The sequence below is a fragment of the Lucilia sericata genome, unplaced genomic scaffold (assembly GCF_015586225.1).
Source record: "Lucilia sericata isolate MDLA Ls3-8-SP2 unplaced genomic scaffold, ASM1558622v1 Contig000000F_arrow, whole genome shotgun sequence".
In the NCBI taxonomy this organism is placed as follows: Eukaryota; Metazoa; Arthropoda; class Insecta; order Diptera; family Calliphoridae; genus Lucilia; species Lucilia sericata.
The window spans coordinates 1,053,017-1,071,669 of record NW_023994042.1 but is presented as its reverse complement, the minus strand read 5'-3'; the positions used below and the strand labels follow the sequence as shown (position 1 = coordinate 1,071,669).

The window sequence follows — 18,653 nt, the reverse complement described above, 5'->3', positions numbered from 1 at the left end:
ATTTATACATAAATTTTGTACAAACAATTGTAATGTCAATTACTTATGAGAAATAGTTGCAACAGAATGAAAAAAGTTTGCAAATGTTAATTATGAAAAATAAATATTTAAATAAAATTATTTTAATTAAATTTCTAACAAAATTTTTGGAATGTTTAATTATAATATGTACTAATAAAATTGTTTTTAAAAACATTTTCCCCAAATCTTGTCGAAAAACTTTCAACTGACTACACTTTACATTATTTGGGAAAATAAAATGATATGTGACTTCAGGTTAGATTACATTCGTATCTGGACCCAGATATTCTCCATCACATTTGGGATATCGTGAAAGTTCATTCTATCATCTTTAAACTAAAGGCTTAACATCTGACATATCTTCTTGTTTCTTCGAGATATCTTTTCTTATAAATAAAGTTGTCTTGACGATGTTATAACTCCTCAAAAATTATGTTTTTCAAACTTCAGGACAGGATATCTCAAATCCCAGATATGATGGAGAAAATCTGAAGTCAGATTCGGATTCGCCTTTAGAAAAGTATAACATGGTCCTAGGGTTTCGACTTTTTTCGAAGTTTATCGGCCTGTGTAATTAATCGAATTCTCTGGGTGTTAAAAATATAAAAATTAAAGTCTGCCAAGTTTTACAGTTAAGTAAGCTGACAAAGAACTAGTAACATAACTAGTTACTTTACTGTAGTAAAGTTTTAAAATTAACTTATGAGAAAAACCAGATCTTTTAATATAAAAGAAACAATTTAATATTTTCTCAGACATTATTAATAAAGTAATGTTTATTTAAAATTTAATTTTAATTATTTGTTCTATTTATTTTCCTTTTTATTTCACAAACGAGAAAAACTTAATGAAATGTAATCAAAAAATTAAGCTACAAATTGTCAGCTGTCATTGTCAAAGTAACGATTTGTCAACAATAATATTTACATTCACTTCAAAGTCCCAAAAAGAAAACAAAAAAAAAAATACTACATAAAAATGTTTATTGATTTATAACCGCCAACAAAATAAATACTAAATGCCAAATATTGTTGTAAAATATGTTTTTGGCATAAAAATTCTATAATATATTTTTTTTTAAATTCTAATTATTATTTGTTATAAATATTTTTTTTTTTGTGGAAAATCAAAAAAAAAAAAAGAAAACTTTGTTAAAGTTTATTTACTTAAATTTTAATTGAAAAAGTTTAAAACAACTTTTTTTCAGATTTTGCTTGTGGTTTATTTATTTCCTCGTTATTTTTTTTTTAGTTAAACAAAATTAAAATTACACAACTTTGCTGCAAAAATTGTGGCAGGGGGAGAGAGAGAGAGTTAGACTTTTCAATTTTAAGTTTAAATGAATTATAATAATGTTGAAAATTAAATTTTTAATTACAGTACATATGTAGTTTGTAATAAATTTCAAAAAGGGGTTCGGGTTGCAAGGAGCTATAGATAAATAACGATGGACATAAAGCTCTCTCAGAAATTATCTTGCATTCTCACGTGCGTATGCTCTTAAACTAGTCTTTGCCAATAACAGATCTAAAATAAAATTTTGAGACAACTTTCTCTTTGTAATAAAATAAACAAATTAGTTTGTCTTATTGCTACACTCAAAAATGTATAGCTTTTTTGCAATACTTATTGATTTTATAAAGTAATACAATATATATATTCAGAGAATCTAAACAATCTAAAGGTATTGACTACACAGAGGGAAAAAACCCGATAGAAAAGTACCGAAATTGATACAATCCGTTGTCAAAAGTGAGCTTACCACGTTTGTTAACATTTAGACAATGGATGTGTATAAAATTTAAATAACATCCAGTTATCATTTTGACAACCACCGTTGTAATTTTGACAAGGCATCGTTGTCATTGCAACTACGCATTGTTGTCATTTCGATTACGCTTTGTGTCATTTCGGCAATGCATCGTAGTGATTTCGACAACGAATCGTTGTCATTTCGACAAAGCAACGTTCTGTTTGACAACATAGCGTTGTCATTTTGGTAACACAATATTATTTTTTTGTTGATTTGATAACATAGTGTATTTTTTATATTTTTGTTGTTTGTTTGACAACTATCCGTACATACTTGTTTTTTTGACAACTATCCATACATACTTTGACAACGGATGTTATTGAAAAATTATAAACATTTTGGTGTCAATTTGTTACCAGGCGTGTATAATTTTAAAACATCTTTTTCCCCTCTGTCTACGTTCAGTTCTATAACTAATTATTTGGATGCCTACCTTTGGACTGTAAAACTTATTCGTACTTTTGTTAATATTCCTTGATTTTCTTAAAATATATATGCAATTATTGTCTTGCGTTATAATTTATATTTTTCATATTTTTTCTCCGACTATTTTATGTTGTAGAGATTTTCTTTGTTAGTAAAACAAACTCTCATATGCAAAATATACTCGAACGAACATTCCCGTACATATATTCATTAGTCAAACATAGTGCAAAAATTTAAATTTATGATGCTAATTTATGGCTCTTCTTATATATTTTTATGTGTTTTTTTTTTTTTTTTTTTGGTATTTTTTAAGATAACAACACAACAGCAACAACAATTTGCAACAGCTGCTGCTGCATTTTAGTATTCGTAACTAGAGAAATGTCTGCATATTTTGTTGTCGTAGTTGTAGACGAGCAGCTAAACTTCAAAAACACATATTCTTAAAAGTAATATTACCCGGTAGTTATGGGAGTTTGGCCCGTACTAAAGGTTTTAATTGCTTAAAGAATAACTCAAGAAAAATATATGCTTTTTAAAGAAAAAAAGAACAAAAATGTTATGATTTTACTATACATTACTTGACAGACTTACGGCCACAATCTCAATCTTCGGTTATCGTTTAACTGGTAAATATTCCATCGGTGATAATAATTTTTGTAAGAAAACTGTCAATATATCGATAAAGTGTTAATAAACTACTTGCTATATTACCGGTGATATATTAAGTAAACAATTGATTTCTCCTCACAATACAAAAAACACTTCAAAATCATATGAGTAATGAAAACTTGCTTAAAATTATTAGATTCAAGTAAAACTTAACTATATAAAACTACAACAAAAGAGCGGATCCAAGGGAAGGATTAAAATTTGTTTCCCTTCCAATTTATTAACTATTTCTAAAACTAAACAGTTTTTAAAAACAATATACAAAAATTAAGAAAATTACAATTTTCTTTTCTCCCTTATATCCTATTATTGTTTAGTAACAAAATTTCCTTCCTCCCTTATTCCTTTTCTTACTCCCCAGCCTTCCTGCTCTCAAGTAATATTGTAAAATCCTTATATCCCTGTTTAGATTTAATATTTTCCTTAGTGTTTTGTTTTTTTTTTTCAACATTTTCTTTAGTGTTGTAAAAATTTATTTTAATTGGCTTGATTTTTTTTCGTACTTATTTTCTTACTCTTTCCACATCTTGCAAATGTTTGTTGTTGTTTTTTTATTTTTTCGTATTTTTTATATATTTTTTTAACTATATTTATGGAGACTCCTTGTTATTGTTGTTGGTTTAGTGTTGTATGCATTATTAATAAAAATTGCAAAATAAAATAAGAAAAAAAATTAAAATTTATGGCTTTTTTATTTTGTATGCATAATATTCTTTAAACTTGATTTATGTGTTTTAATTTGTATACAATATTACTTATTTAGTTATTTATATTTTCTGTATAATTTTAATTAAAACTAAATGTATATAGAAACGAAAAACAAAAATCCGAAAGATATCAATAAAGTCAATGCAAAATTGTTTTAAATGCAGTTTTGAAACCCCCTTTTGTTTTGAAGTAATTTTAAAACGGCATAATAGCTTTATTTTTAACACTTTAAGTGCTGCCAAGTTCTACTTACCCTACAATAAGTCAAAAAAATCATCAATAGTACTCTCAACAAACTTCAAATTATTTACTACAAATAATATCCTATTACTAGTAATGCATTGGGTAATTAGACGCATTACTTTGTCATCGAACTAGTAATTAGTTGTAGGTAATAAAATTTTTTAGAAAAATTATGATAAAAATTGACACTACAACATACATATCTGTATTCATTAGGCAAAAATACGCCTCAATGACAACCACTAAACATTAAAATTTTCAAAAACATTTAACTGAAATTCCATATTGAAAACTCACCTTAATTACAATAAATATTATCTATATATTTTTCTATTTTACAATATTTACGATGTTAATTACGCACAAAATGCCAAGTTATTTATTAAATACTCTAAACCAAAGAGTAAAATTGTTTGTTTCTACCATATATTTATTTACATATGTTTAGAATACAGCAAAATGTTTATAATAATTATAGGAAAATATTTAAATTTAATTTCAAAATCAAAACAATAAAACCACACTATAATTTTTGAAAACACATACACACACACATGCACAACAGCATAAAATTCAAATTCTAAAATCTAATGAATTTCTATTGTTTGTTTATTTATTTTCCAGACGGGTCGTGGTCGTAAACCATCTGCTAAAGCTGCAAAATTAAATGCGGCCGCTGCTACAGCAACTGCGCATTCTCCACGTCAGGTTGCAAATTCAACGATTAGTCCAGTAGCTGCCACAACAGTGACGGCAACAGTAGTGCCACATCCCTCACCAAATACGAATACCAATAATAATACTAACAACAACAATAATAATAACAACAATACGGTGGTTGCTAATAATTTGTTGGTAAATAATACTCAACAGCAATTAAATACATTGCATCATCAACAACAGCAGCAACAGCAACAAACAAGTCAACAGCAGCAACATATACAGCAACAACAGCAAATACCAAATAATCAACAATTGCAACAGCAGCAACAACAACAGCATCTAACACAAACCTCTAATCAACATACTCAACAACAACAGCAGCAGCAACATCATTTAACTTCACTACATACTCAACAGCAACAACAACAACATCAACAATTAACGCAACAACAGCAGCAGCAACAACATCATCAACTTACTACTCATACTCAACCTCAACAACAGCAACAACAACAACAGTCTCTGCATCATCAGCAACAACAGCAGCAACAATCACAACAGCAACAACATCATCACCATCAACTTCAGCAACATCAAATAACCGCACAAATTCAAACCATGAAAGATCAACCTCAACAACCTATGGTAAGTTCAAAAATGAATCTTTATATTTGGATCTTATATATTTAAGATATATCCAGGTACTTGGTACCAAACTTTTTTCTATAAGTTGGCCCACAATAACAGGAATTTGTAAATATTTTGAAATTATTTCTTTCGGAACCAAATCCACACTGCATCAATTTTAAAGTTTGACCGAAACCGAACTTTGTTCCTATTTTCAAAGTTTGTTGAACCCAAACTTTTTGTAAATGTATTAAATGTTATACCTAGTCAAAATATTTTGAAAGTGGGTCTTTAATGATGCCTTGGGTCAATTATGGACTAAAGTCTTCCGAGTTTAAGAGAGTAATAAATTTCTAATTGCAAAACTTTTATCTTAATACTTTGATTTTTTGTTGGTTTCTGTTTATTAGGAACCGATTCTTAAGACAGTTTGGTCATTTTCTTAAGCGCTCCTTTTTTGGGTGCCATGTTTAAATATGAACCGATTTTGTCCATTTTCAAAGCCATTCAAACTATGTACACCAATAGGGAATATTTATTTCTTTATCTCCTCCCGTTTACTTAGATTCTATCATACTTCAAAACACAGACAGACAAACATGTCTAGATTGTTTTTTTTTATATTCTATAGACATCGTTTTTCTGTAAACCATATTATAGAACCTTAAAGGTTGCAAATTGTTCCCCAAATCGATACAATTAACTTGATTTTAATAATGAGACATAGTCTCCGGTTCGGTGTCTTAAAAATACAAATAGAATTAATAAATTTTACATAAAATATAAACTGAACCAAAATTTACCTAATTTTATATTAATCGGTTCATAATATACCCTCCACATAACCCCCCTTACAGAAAAATATTTTATTGTCAATAAGTCGTTTAAATATTTAGATATTAAAAGAAATTCAACAAAAATGACTTGATATTAGAAATCCAACACTCACTTAAATTCAGAAGCTTCGGTTCATAATTGACTCCAGTCCCCCTAAAGGACCCTATTATGAAAATCACTCTGATGTTCATATTAAAATTGATATATTTATGAAAAGGTTTGCATGGTGGGTATATAAGATTCAGAAATTAAAAAAACAGATATTATTTAAAATTTCACGAACCGTTAAATTCATCCAAATTTCTCAAAAACTAAATTTTGATTTCTTTCTTCCCTATATAAAGGAAAACTCTCTTTCATTTTCAACTGTGATTGTACCATTTCTCAAATTATGGTCACGGCCATTTTGTAAATTAGTCCGATATAAAAGATTTTTCCAAATACATTTAAAATGCAAATCCTTATCAAATTTGTTAATTCCCTGAGGAATTTAAATGAAATATGTTGAAGAGTACGTGTGTGTGTGTGTATAAAATGTATTTATTTAAATTTATATAGATTTCATATCTAAGCCCAACCAATTCAAATTATAAGAAAAAGAAAAATTATATACAATATATTATATACGAAATACAAGTCAGGTGATTATAATTTCCTGGAGGGTTGGCACTAATGTTCTTTACGAGGGTGGTGGTAATGTTGGAAATATATATTAAGAAGTGTATGTATGTGTGCTTTAAAATAATGGTGGTTAATGGCAGTAAAATAAATCTTAATGACAATTTAAATCCACCTTCTTTCCACTTTCTAACCATTTAAGTAGATGTTAAAAGATAAAGGAAATATAAATAAAAAAATATTTAAAATAATTCATGTAATAAAATAAATTTCTTTATATATTCATTTAGTTGTTATATAAACTTTTATGTTTTATTACTAACATTCATTTTTTTTTTTTAATATATTTATGCAGCTCATATTTGAGTAGCATCTGAAAAATTAAGGATTTTAAAGGTGAACATCTAACTTCTAACTAACTTCGTCGAAGTTAGATCCAAGTATCTTGGAAGTGATGTTATTCCGGAAATAACATTCCTGACTAACACTGATTGGAAGATTCTTAGGAATTACGTTCAGGAAACTGAGTTTCTGAACACTGAAAAATAATACATTCAGTTAATTTTTTTTTCATGATAAGGAGCGCACAACAGGCCCGATAGTGGCCTAGCTGTATTTCTAACCTAACCTAAAGGTGAACATACATTTGTATATGAAAGCCAATGTCTTGTAGAAATCTATAGGTAAATCTGAAAGTTTTTCTGAACCAAGATATTACTAAAAATTATCTCAAACTGTTATTGGTTTTCCTAGCAAATAAAATTTGAACTTTTTAAAATTTTAAACTGTAAATGTCTTACATAATTATAAACACGTGTTTCATACATAAACTTATAACCATAGATCCGCAATATATCACGATTTGACTAAATGAAGGAGGGTGAATTTTTTGTTTAAATTAAATTTTTACTTTTTCCATACGAACAGGGTGGGTAAATAAGTAATATTTTTAAAATTGTTAAAAATTTTTAGTATGATAATAGAAAATATATTACTATTATTATTAAAATAGCTCATTTAGCAATAATTATTTGTAGAAATATTGCAAATTAAATATTTATTATAATGATTATAATTATTTCTTGAAAACATGTAAATTTTTGCATACTTTTCTTGTGTTATTATTTTTTTAATATTTATACCAACAAGTATTTTATAAATTATAGATATTAAAATTTTGTATACTTATTATTTATGTCTGCATGTATTTACACATACATACATACTTGTGTATACTATATATATAAATATGTATGTATATGTAGCAACATATTGTTGCAATTACATTGAAAAAGTGTACTGCCTGAAGCAATAAATTTATAATTTATGTTGGTTGTACTAAAAAAAAAAGAAAAACAACACAAGAAAGAGAAAATTTTCTGGAAAACACTCAAAAAAGTGTGGCAGTTTTTTTTTAACAAGTATTTACATAAAATTTTTTCATATTCTAGGCACTTTTTTGTCTTCAAAAGTATAGTTTTTAACTACTATTGTAATAATTTACATATTTAAAAACGTTTTTTTTTTTATTACTAACATTTTTCCTTTGAGTGTATGTAAATAATTTATATGCTTTAAAATTATGTTTATTGTGTAGGAAACAAAAGAAAACAGCATTATCAGCCTTCATATTCTATATAATTTTGTTATTTCTTTCTTGATATTGGTAACAATATTTTATGGATTTTTAAGATTTATTAACAACAAACTATCGTAAAATATGAGAAAATCAATATGATAGAATATTTTCACACAAATAACAGTAATAAGATGAATCCCTTATATTGAAAATGTTGCGCAAAACTTGGTATTTAAAAAGAGAAATAACACCAAAGAGCAGTTATATCATGCGAATTCGCATTTCAAGCCGACTTCTTCAGTCAGTCTAATCAATATTTGTTTGTATTAATAAGTAAGTTCATTAGTCAATGTTCTAGTCCATTGACTAGACAATAGACTATTCTATGGAATAGACGGGAGACTAGTCTATAACTAGACAATTAACTAGTATATAGAGTTTTTCTACTAGTCCAAAGACTTCATAGAATAGTGCTTTTAATACTTTAAAGGTCTAGTTAAAAGTACTTTAAAGCTATAGATTAGTCATTAGACTAGTCAATAAATAAGATCATTTAGTCAATTCACTTGTTCTTAGACTAGTCAATAGATAGTCTATTGTCTTGCTATGGACTAGAGGATAGAGTAGTCTATAAACTAGACGAAAGACTAGTCTATAGATTAGACATTAGATTAGTTTATTGCCTTGTCCATAGAATTGTCCATATACTAGTCCAAAGACTACAATAGAAAAACGATCGAATAAAAAAATAATTATAAAAGGTCCTCTCTTTGTTGTCTGTTTACAAACTCTTCCAGGATTCTTTCCAATATCCACTTCCGACATTTAGTAAAAATTTGACCGAAGTCGGTAGATCTTTGAACTTTATGTTAAAAGTACAATTATTAAATTATCTTTTCAATAAGGGAATATATTTTGAAATTGTACAAAATAGATCATTGGTGTACAATAGTACTTTTGTGCCAAAACGGTACAATTGTACCAATTTTTCCAATGCTGGTAGAAAACAAACAAAATCGGCGAGAGTGCTTATTGTCACTCTCTGCGGATAATTGGTCTAAAGGAAGGTTAGGCAGGGAGTGACGAATAAGCTCTCTGACTGATTTTGTTGGCTTTTTATATATGTATGGACTTACACCAGGAATAGAGCTATCTTAAGAGCACTATTATTTTGCTTTTACGCCAATAAAATAATCTATGAAAGCTAATGAAATCAGTGGTAGTAAGGAAGAGAGGGAGAGAGTACATTGCCTACAAAGCCTACAATCATATAAAAAAGAACCAGGAAGCTAATTTATAAATCTCTGTTTATGCCCGATCTATAGATACCGGAGCTTATAATAATCAAATGATTAAATTCGTATTTGTTTAAAAAAGAATCAAATGATTCTCTAATTACAAAAAAGATATATTATCTTTGGCGATACAAAATTCGTTTGATTAAAAGAGTCTTCAGTCTAAAACTGTTCCCCAGAAAACTATGATAAACTAAAAATAAACACAGTTTTTTCTTCAACCAAAAAGCCTTAATATATTTTTAAAACAATGTATTAACAACTTTTTTTCCTTAATTTTCACACTTCGAAAATAAATTGAATAAAATAATTTATGCAATTTATTTAATTTTATTTTTTTTTTTCATATCTAACGGAAATTGCATGTTAACAAAATAAAACTTTCTCTTTTGTTGTATGCATAAATAATATAATAAACTTATACAATAAAAACAACAATAATACCAACAATTGCTAAATAAAAATAAAAAAATATATGTATACATTTCATAAATAAACAAATAAAAAATATTTTAGCACAATAATATTCGCAATCTACCACGAATTTCATTGATAAAAATATTTTAGTTGAATGTATATAATTTGTTATAACAAATCGTCATCAGATGATGATGACGTTTAAATTCAAACAAATAATTTAAAAACAACTAAAATATAAAAACAAAATTTCACACATACCACACAAAAACAAACTGCAAAATCACACATACATACATAAAATTCAAATAAAACAAAAAAGTTCATTCAGTTTAAAATTTTTTGAATGAAATGCTGATGAACGTAAAATTAAATTTTTCAAAATAATAAAAAAAAAACACACACACACAACGTATTTATGTGTAGGTACATACATGTGTTTCCTCAATGAAATATCAATAACTTTTATGACGTAAATAATTTTTATTTCCTTTATTGCAAAAACAAATTTGTAAATATTTCGAAATACTTTTCGCATAAATTATAAAGATATTTTTTATTAAATTGAAAAAAGTATGTATGTATGTATGTTTACATCGTAAAATTTTAATTAATTTTTATTTACTTACTTTCACACACAACACGCACACACATTTTTGAAACTAAATATTCAAATATTTGCAGCACCCCATTTCGAAATACATACATACATATGTATGTATACACAGCACACGTGAATTAAAAAAATCTAATTTGCATAAAAATGCCTAAATACAAGATAATTTATTGTGAAATTTTTCCGAAAATCAGTTAAGACTCATTTGTTTTGTATGCTTTAAAATAAAATTCAAAAAAAAGTAAATTCCGAAATCATATAATAAACATCCCTCTCCAATATGTAAACAAAAGAAAAGGGGTTGTAGGGGTTGATTTTTATTTTCGAAAAAACTAATATTTCAATAAAAATTTTGATTATACGATACACATATTGAGGATTTCAGTACAAAACTAGTTTGCCAGCAATTTGTATGACCATATGTTAGAAAATCTTCCTCTATCATAAATCAAACTCTCAGTTAAAAGCATTAAAGTATTAATTTACCTTAAAAGTATGCTCACAAAAAATCAACTTTTAATATTTTATTATTCTTTTGTTATTTTTTTTAGGCACCCATGGCCTTTTATCCCACATGGCAAGCTGATCCTTCACAGGGTTGGCAAAATCAATTCATCCAACAGATACCACAGAATACACCAACCATTACATCGCTCAACTCGTTGGACTTTCAGACACAATCATACGGTTATCCATCAAATGGATATGTACAGACTGGTCTAGGATTTGATCCCAACTATGGTCGCTCGCCCTATGGAGCGCCCGTACAGCGTTATGATTTCCAGAGTCAACAACTATCCAGTGCACCTATAAACCAGGTCGGTTTACAGGGTGTAGGATTCGGGCCGGCCGCAGTAACGTATGCCGGCCAGGTATCAACCACACCTGCAGCACCTTCTGCGGTGGGTCTACAGCAACAGCAACATTTGGGCAGTGTTTCAGATCTCAATAAAACGATGTCGGGAAACGACACGCCTGGATATCCACGGGTGAGCAGCGTGCCGCCGCGCTCACTCAATTGTAACGGATATTCAGGCGACTATAGCGGCAGTCCTCAGCAGACTTCAAATTCTAATAGCAACAGCAATACAAATGCAGCTGCTCATGCCACCGTTGCAGCAAATAACTCCACTTCATCCTCAGCGTTATCGGCATCCGCCACAGGTCACAATGGAGGTCAAACTATTGCTCATAACACATCGGTTTCACAACCGGCAGCTTCTCCCATGTTGGCTCCAAACAATCAAACTGTGCCACCCTCCCCCACACGCAGTGTCATGCAACAGCCTCAGTCTCAGCCGATGACACAACAGCCACGCCATGTTTCTCAGTCACCCAATCAGATTCCACAATCACCTAATGCCAATATGCCATTAACGCAACAACAACAACAACAGCAACAGTATGGTGGCACAACCATACCTGCTGCTCCTCATCATAGCGTGGCCAGCATGCAATCCCAGCAGCAAACTCATGCTAATATTGCTTCTCCACCCCAACACCCCCAACCCATGCAACAAGACTGGAATTGGAATAGCCAATCACAGGCGGCCAATGATCCGTATCAACAGACCACTGGTCCTGGTGGAGAACGTTTAAATCTCAATACTCGCATTAAATCCATGATTATGCGTAAAAACGATCCAAAAGATCCGCTTTCTGGTACGGCACCACCCGATATACATGGTATGTCCGGGGCACCACCTCCACCCTTGAGTGGACTCAACGCCCCAAATGCCAACCAGCAACAACAACAGACCGGTCATTTTTTATCGTATAGCCACCATCTCCGAAGCGATTCAGTAATGAACGCCAATGGTTCGAATGGTACTAGTGGACCTTCGGCTAGCCAGCAAACACAATCAGGTCTGGCAGCAGGAGGCTCACTGGCAACTGAACCAATCGGAGGTGGTGGCGACCAAATTTGGAAACCACACCACGCAAACTCTTTTAAGAAACCCGTGGTATCTGGTTTTCCAACTGCGGAACCTCATCATCATAATCATCATCCACACCACCAGCAACAACAACATCAACAACAACCCATTGTCCAAACACCTCCACAACATACTACGACCGCTCATAGTGAACCAAAAAAGTCCCGAAGTAGAAGTAAAAAGTCGTCATCATCCTCTGCCTCAGCGACAGCATCAGCTACAGCCGCCGCAGCTACCGCCGCCTCCAATAACAATCATGCAAATGCCGATAATGCAGACATTGATAAAAATAGTCATGATCCTGGAGGTGGTCATCATCTGGCCCATTTGGCAAATATTAAGTTAGAAAAGAATGCTCCCTATCCACCTCCACCCTCGCATTATCCACCACAGCATCCGGATTATCACCATACACCGTATATTAAAACTGAACCCGGCTTAATACCGGGTCAACACAATAAAATGGAGGGTTACGAACGCAACTACCAGAACTTTGTGCAATATGCCGACTTTTGTCAAAATGAAGTTCAAGGTCAGCCCAATTCCGGATCCCAATCCGGAATGCCTCAACAACCTCCACATCCACATCATCAAAGCCAACAGGATTATGCAGCGGCAGGCTATCACCCCAATACCGGTTACTATGGCACATCATCGAGTTTTCAGCAGAACTATCAACAAAATTTCGTCCCCAATTATCAACATTCAGCCTCATCTTTTGGCAATGCCCATGGTATGCATCCACATGCAAACGCCATGACCCACAGTCATACAAAATCAATGAACGGCCCTTTAGCTAAACACCATACCTCCAGCCTTCACCATCACAACAGTCATATGATGGATGTGGATCGTAAACCAGAAACCAATAGCATTATACCGTTGCCAACCAACTATGAAAAGGACATACCAGCTCATGCCTATCCCATACCACCGCATCGGTACCCGCTGGGACATGCGCCTCTCCATGGTCACCTAGGTCCTGGTTTATTGGAGCCTAAAATTGAGAATATCGATAGTGGTTATGGTGCTACTGCTTACCCTTTTCACGGTGAAGGAGGTCCAGCAGCTATTAAAAATAGTACTGGATTCTCCTGTTGTCGTCAAGGTGGCACACGTGCTCCCACTGCAGAACATCTGAAAGATGGTTCCTGCACGGGCATGCAAACCAAAGACGAGATTATAATGGAAGAAGAAGAGGCACAGGCGGCCAACCAGAATGGTGCTAAACCAAAGAAAAAGAACATAAAGCAAGAGGAGAGCAACGAAATCGTTGTTAAACATGAAAAAATCAACCCTCTTTTCGATACTTCGGATCGTTTGGAAAAGGGAAATAAAACAGAGGTTCCGGAATGTGATTGTTTTCAATCTGACAAAAGTCCACCCGAACCTGGTACATACTACACTCATCTTGGTAAGTAAAATAATTATTATTTTTTCTTGGGAATCATGTCATCTAAATAAGTTGTACATTTATTTAGGTACTGCTTCAAATTTGGCGGATTTGCGAAGAGAATTCGAAGAAAGAACCCAAGTTTCGGGTCGTCAGTTGCGTATTGAAAAGATATTGTACAGTGGTAAAGAAGGCAAAACTTCTACAGGTTGCCCATTAGCCAAATGGGTAATACGAAGAGCAGATCCCGAAGAAAAGATTCTAGTCGTTGTTAAAAAGCGTCCTGGTCATAGGTGAGTATTGAAACTAAATTTATATCAAAATTCTAAACAACAGAGAGTTGTAATATGATTTTTGTTCATTCTATAGATGCATAGCTGCCTACGTTGTAGTGTGTATGGTTGTTTGGGATGGTATGCCCCGTTTAGAGGCAGACAATGCTTATAAGAATCTTATACCAAAACTTAACAAGTTTGGCTTGCCCACAACACGTCGCTGTGCCACTAATGAAAATCGAACATGCGCATGTCAAGGTGAGTAGAATGTTGCTCAGAATTTTATAAGTACGATTTATAAATTTCTAAATCCAATATCTAGGTCTTGATCCCGAGTCATCCGGTGCATCTTATAGCTTTGGCTGTTCATGGTCCATGTACTACAATGGTTGTAAATATGCACGTTCCAAAACGGTACGAAAGTTCCGCCTTTCGGTCAAGAGCGAAGAATCTGCCATTGAAGAGCACATGAATATGTTGGCCACGATTTTAGCCCCGATGTTTAAACAAATGTGTCCACGTTCCTATGACAATCAAACACGTTATGAGAAAGAAGCACAAGACTGCCGTCTTGGCAACAAGGAAGGAAAGCCATTTTCAGGTGTTAGCGCATGTTTGGACTTTTGTGCCCACGCCCACCGGGACTTGCATAATATGCAAGATGGATGCACGGTCCAAGTGGCATTACTGAAGCCATCAAATCGTGATGTTGCCAATCCAGACGATGAGCAGCTTCATGTCTTGCCTCTATATACAATGGATACTACTGATGAATTCGAAACAATTGAAGGGCAGCGAGACAAACATCGAACTGGTGCAGTTCAAGTACTGGACAAGTGAGTGTAGTGTTGACATTTCATGTTATAAATTTATATCATTAGACTTGAATGAATCTTCACACGGATCAACATCATTAAATTATTCTTTAATGTTTTTCTTTTAGATTCCCCTGTGAAGTGCGTGTTCGTTCCACACCTCTTATACCTTGTCGTAGACATGGCAAAAAACGTAAAGAGGACGAGACAACACCATCAGAAGCTGAAAATAATGCGGCTACACCTGCTCCTGCTCCAACAACAGATGGCAGTGGTAATGCTCAAACGACTCCAAATGGCTCAACACAAGTTGCAGCTAAAAAAGACTCCAACGGTAGCTCAACAAACACTAATGCGAATACAGGCGCCAACAACAGCCCAACTGCAGCGACTACAGCTACAGCCCCGGCTTCAAAATCAAAATCGAAGGCAAAAACGCAACAGTCAACGACTACAGCAACATCTGTACCGCCCACAACACCATCACCTCGTTGTCAAACTCCAGTCACAAATAATCCCAGCCCTGCAGGCAGTGCATTCACGACACCGCCCGTTAGCAACAATAACAATCATTCCAATTCCTCAGCCAGTAACGGCAGTACTTCTGGAGGTAACAACAATCAACTTATGTCGTCCAATTCCAGTCTAATGAATATGGCGACTATGATTGATACATTCACAGATGCCCAACTTCAATCGAATCAAATTTCGAGCACGGTTTTGGATTCGCCCTACTCCTACGACTATCAAACCGGTTCCTATATAGACTCGCGGAACTACTACGGAAACTGGCCTCCACCACCGCATCCGCACAATCCACATGCTCCTTCGCATACGGTGACACCCATGGGAGCAACAGCACCTATTGGTCCGCCTACAGCTCCAGCAACACCAAATGTAAATGTTAATGCCATGGCGAACCTGACAACCCCCAGTGGTGGCGGTCATCAGACACAGACTTCTCAACATTCAACTGGTCCAGCACAAATCGAGGGCAATGGTTATAACACTGGGTGCTATAACAATTTACCGACTGCAGGCAGCCAACAATTGACCCAGGTCCATGACGTACGCGGAGAGGTTAAAAGTCGAGGCAGCGAAGAGAACCCCGATTCCACCACATTAGTCAACAATAGCTTAGCGGCAGAAAGTAAGTTAACTACTCTTACTCCTATGACACCAATGACTAATCTAACGACTCAACATCATCCTCATGCTCCTCCTCCACCTCATCACCCCCATGCGTCACCACTTGAAGAAGGTTTTGTCAAGCCAAAGCCACCGACTGAATACTCTCAGTACTCCCAGTATCCAAACAATTATCAGATGTATCCACCACCTCATTCTGCATATTCAGCTTACGATGCCTACCAGAATATGAACTACAATTACGGCTATCATCAGGCGTATTCACCGTACGGCATGTATCCCCAGCAAACACCACCACCCACGCCACCACCTTCGGCCAATTGGAATATGTATGGTCATCATCAAGGCACGGCGAGTACAGTCACAGGCACTCCATATTCCTCAGCTCCACTACCACCCTCAGCAACTGGACCCATACATCAAAGTGGCCAAATGCTCAATTCAAGTCCTATGCTACCAGTTCAAACGTCACTGTCGAATGGCAACACGAATATGAAGGTAGCAAATGATGGTGGCGTTCTTACTCCTCCGGCAATGGCAAGTAATAATAACACACCACTCTGCGGCCAGAACACAGCATTATCGAATCCTCAAACCAGTTTAACTGATCTCAACAATACCCCGGCTTCGAATAACATCAATGTGGAAACTAATGCACCAGCAAACACTAGCGCAGGACTCACATCTCCCGATAACAATATTGTTAATGGGGGCAACAGCATGACAGCAGCTACTACAAACCTTACATCAGCATCAAATGACAATACAAGCATGAGTGCAACTACTCCCTCGCCAGTTTCGATGGCCACAGACTCATCCAATCCAGCCTGTCCCCCCACAAATAACAATCCCAATAAAATTGAACCAATTGGTGAAGTTACTGAATTTAACGAAAACCTTGAAGCTTTTCAAGATCCCCAAATGGGTGGTGTGGCAATAGCTTTAAATCATGGCAGTGTCTTGATAGAATGTGCCAAACACGAAATGCATGCCACAACTGCTCTAAAACACCCCAATCGTCACGAGCCGACACGCATGACTTTAATCTTTTACCAGCACCGTAATCTTAATAGAACCCATCACGGTATTGATGAGTGGGAGGAAAAGATGCGTGTGAAGAAGATCAACACCGACTTGGACAACAAGGCGAAAGAGGAGAAAGAAAAAATAAAAAAAGAACAAAACGTCGAAAACGAAGACGATGAAGAGGATGAAGATGCTTCCTCAGCAGCAGTTGCAAATGCAGCAGCCAATAACACCGCTTCAACGAAAGCAACACCGCCAAAAAAGGAAGTTAATACAAGTGGTAGTGGTAATGGTAAAGGCGGCAATGGAAGTGGCGGCGGCGGAGGAAATGCACCCTCCGGCGGGAAAAAGAAAAAAGAATCAGCTAAAAAAAATGGTCAAAATTCGCAAAACAATAACAACAACAACAGCAGCAATAACAATAGCAACAACAATGGCAGTGAGCCAAAAAACGAGAAAGTTGCCCTCCGAGCACCCACATTAACAACAACTTCGTGGACAACCCTGTTTCCTATGCACCCATGTGTGGTTACGGGGCCTTATCAGGAGGGCAACAGTAGTCCAACGTCCACAACAGTTCAACAGCAGCAGCAGCAACAACAACAGCAGCAAATGCTCGAACAAACACCACAACAACAGCAATTGCAGCAACAACAACAGCAGCAGCAACACCAACAGCCTATGCAAACATAAATTTCCATTAAAATGGAATGATTTTCGTAAGAAATCCAAACTTCAGAGAGTTATCGAAAGCGTAAACAAACCAGTGATTTCCCGCTTTCACTTTCACAACATTTTCGACTGAATTTTTTTTTGTTAAACATTTTCCAATTTAGGTCTTTTCGACTTTTGTGCCATAATATTAAATAATTAATACTAAATATTTTTATTCAATTATTACTTGTAAATTTTCTTGGTTTTTGACGCGATGCGTCGTATGTTTTGTTCGTTTCTTCATTGTTAATTAATTATTTGTTTGCAAACGATTTTTGACATTTTTATTTTAGCTAAATAATAGAAGTTCATTTTCCAATTAAAGCCAAACCATCGATTGAGTAGAGTTAAAAGACAGGCAGGTTTTTTTAGAGAAGATCTTGCCCTGTAGCCAGCCTGAAATTTATTATAATTTAACCCCTTAACTGACTGCTGGGTAAAAACGGAACCATTTTAAGCATCACTTATAAACAAAGACATTTATTACATAGAAATATATATAGTTTTAAATTCATTACATAAATACATAAAAAATATATATAAAACGCTTTTTAACAAAATAAAATATTTAATTAAAAATAAAACAAACAAAAAACTACTAAACAAAAATATTATTAACGGAAATTTAAAATACAAAAACACAGTACACACGAATTTTGTTTTTTCTTAAGGATTTTATTTTTAATTTTTTTTCATTACACAAAAAAACAACAGCAAAATAAGAGTGATTATTAAAACATAAAAATACAAAAAAATAAAAATAATTAAATTCAGTTGTAACCTAAAATTAAAGAAAAAAATAAAAAAAG

At 33.5% G+C, this 18,653-nt stretch overlaps 1 protein-coding gene across 4 annotated transcripts in view; it reads left to right on the top strand.

Annotated features, from left to right (window-relative positions):
* The window catches only part of LOC119607850 (DNA N6-methyl adenine demethylase), a 207,286-nt gene extending 188,840 nt beyond the window's left edge, over window positions 1-18,446 (top strand). For 3 of the 4 annotated variants that reach the window (XM_037962159.1, XM_037962084.1, XM_037962002.1), the window contains 6 exons: window positions 4,508-5,191; window positions 11,087-13,886; window positions 13,954-14,158; window positions 14,235-14,398; window positions 14,463-14,976; window positions 15,084-18,446. In XM_037962159.1, the coding sequence (XP_037818087.1) occupies window positions 4,508-5,191; window positions 11,087-13,886; window positions 13,954-14,158; window positions 14,235-14,398; window positions 14,463-14,976; window positions 15,084-17,823 (7,107 nt within the window). In that variant the 3' untranslated portion in view covers window positions 17,824-18,446. The remainder of the gene's footprint in view (window positions 1-4,507; window positions 5,192-11,086; window positions 13,887-13,953; window positions 14,159-14,234; window positions 14,399-14,462; window positions 14,977-15,083) is intronic. The other variant, XM_037962239.1, reaches the window with a different exon arrangement.
* Window positions 18,447-18,653: the final 207 nt, after the last annotated feature.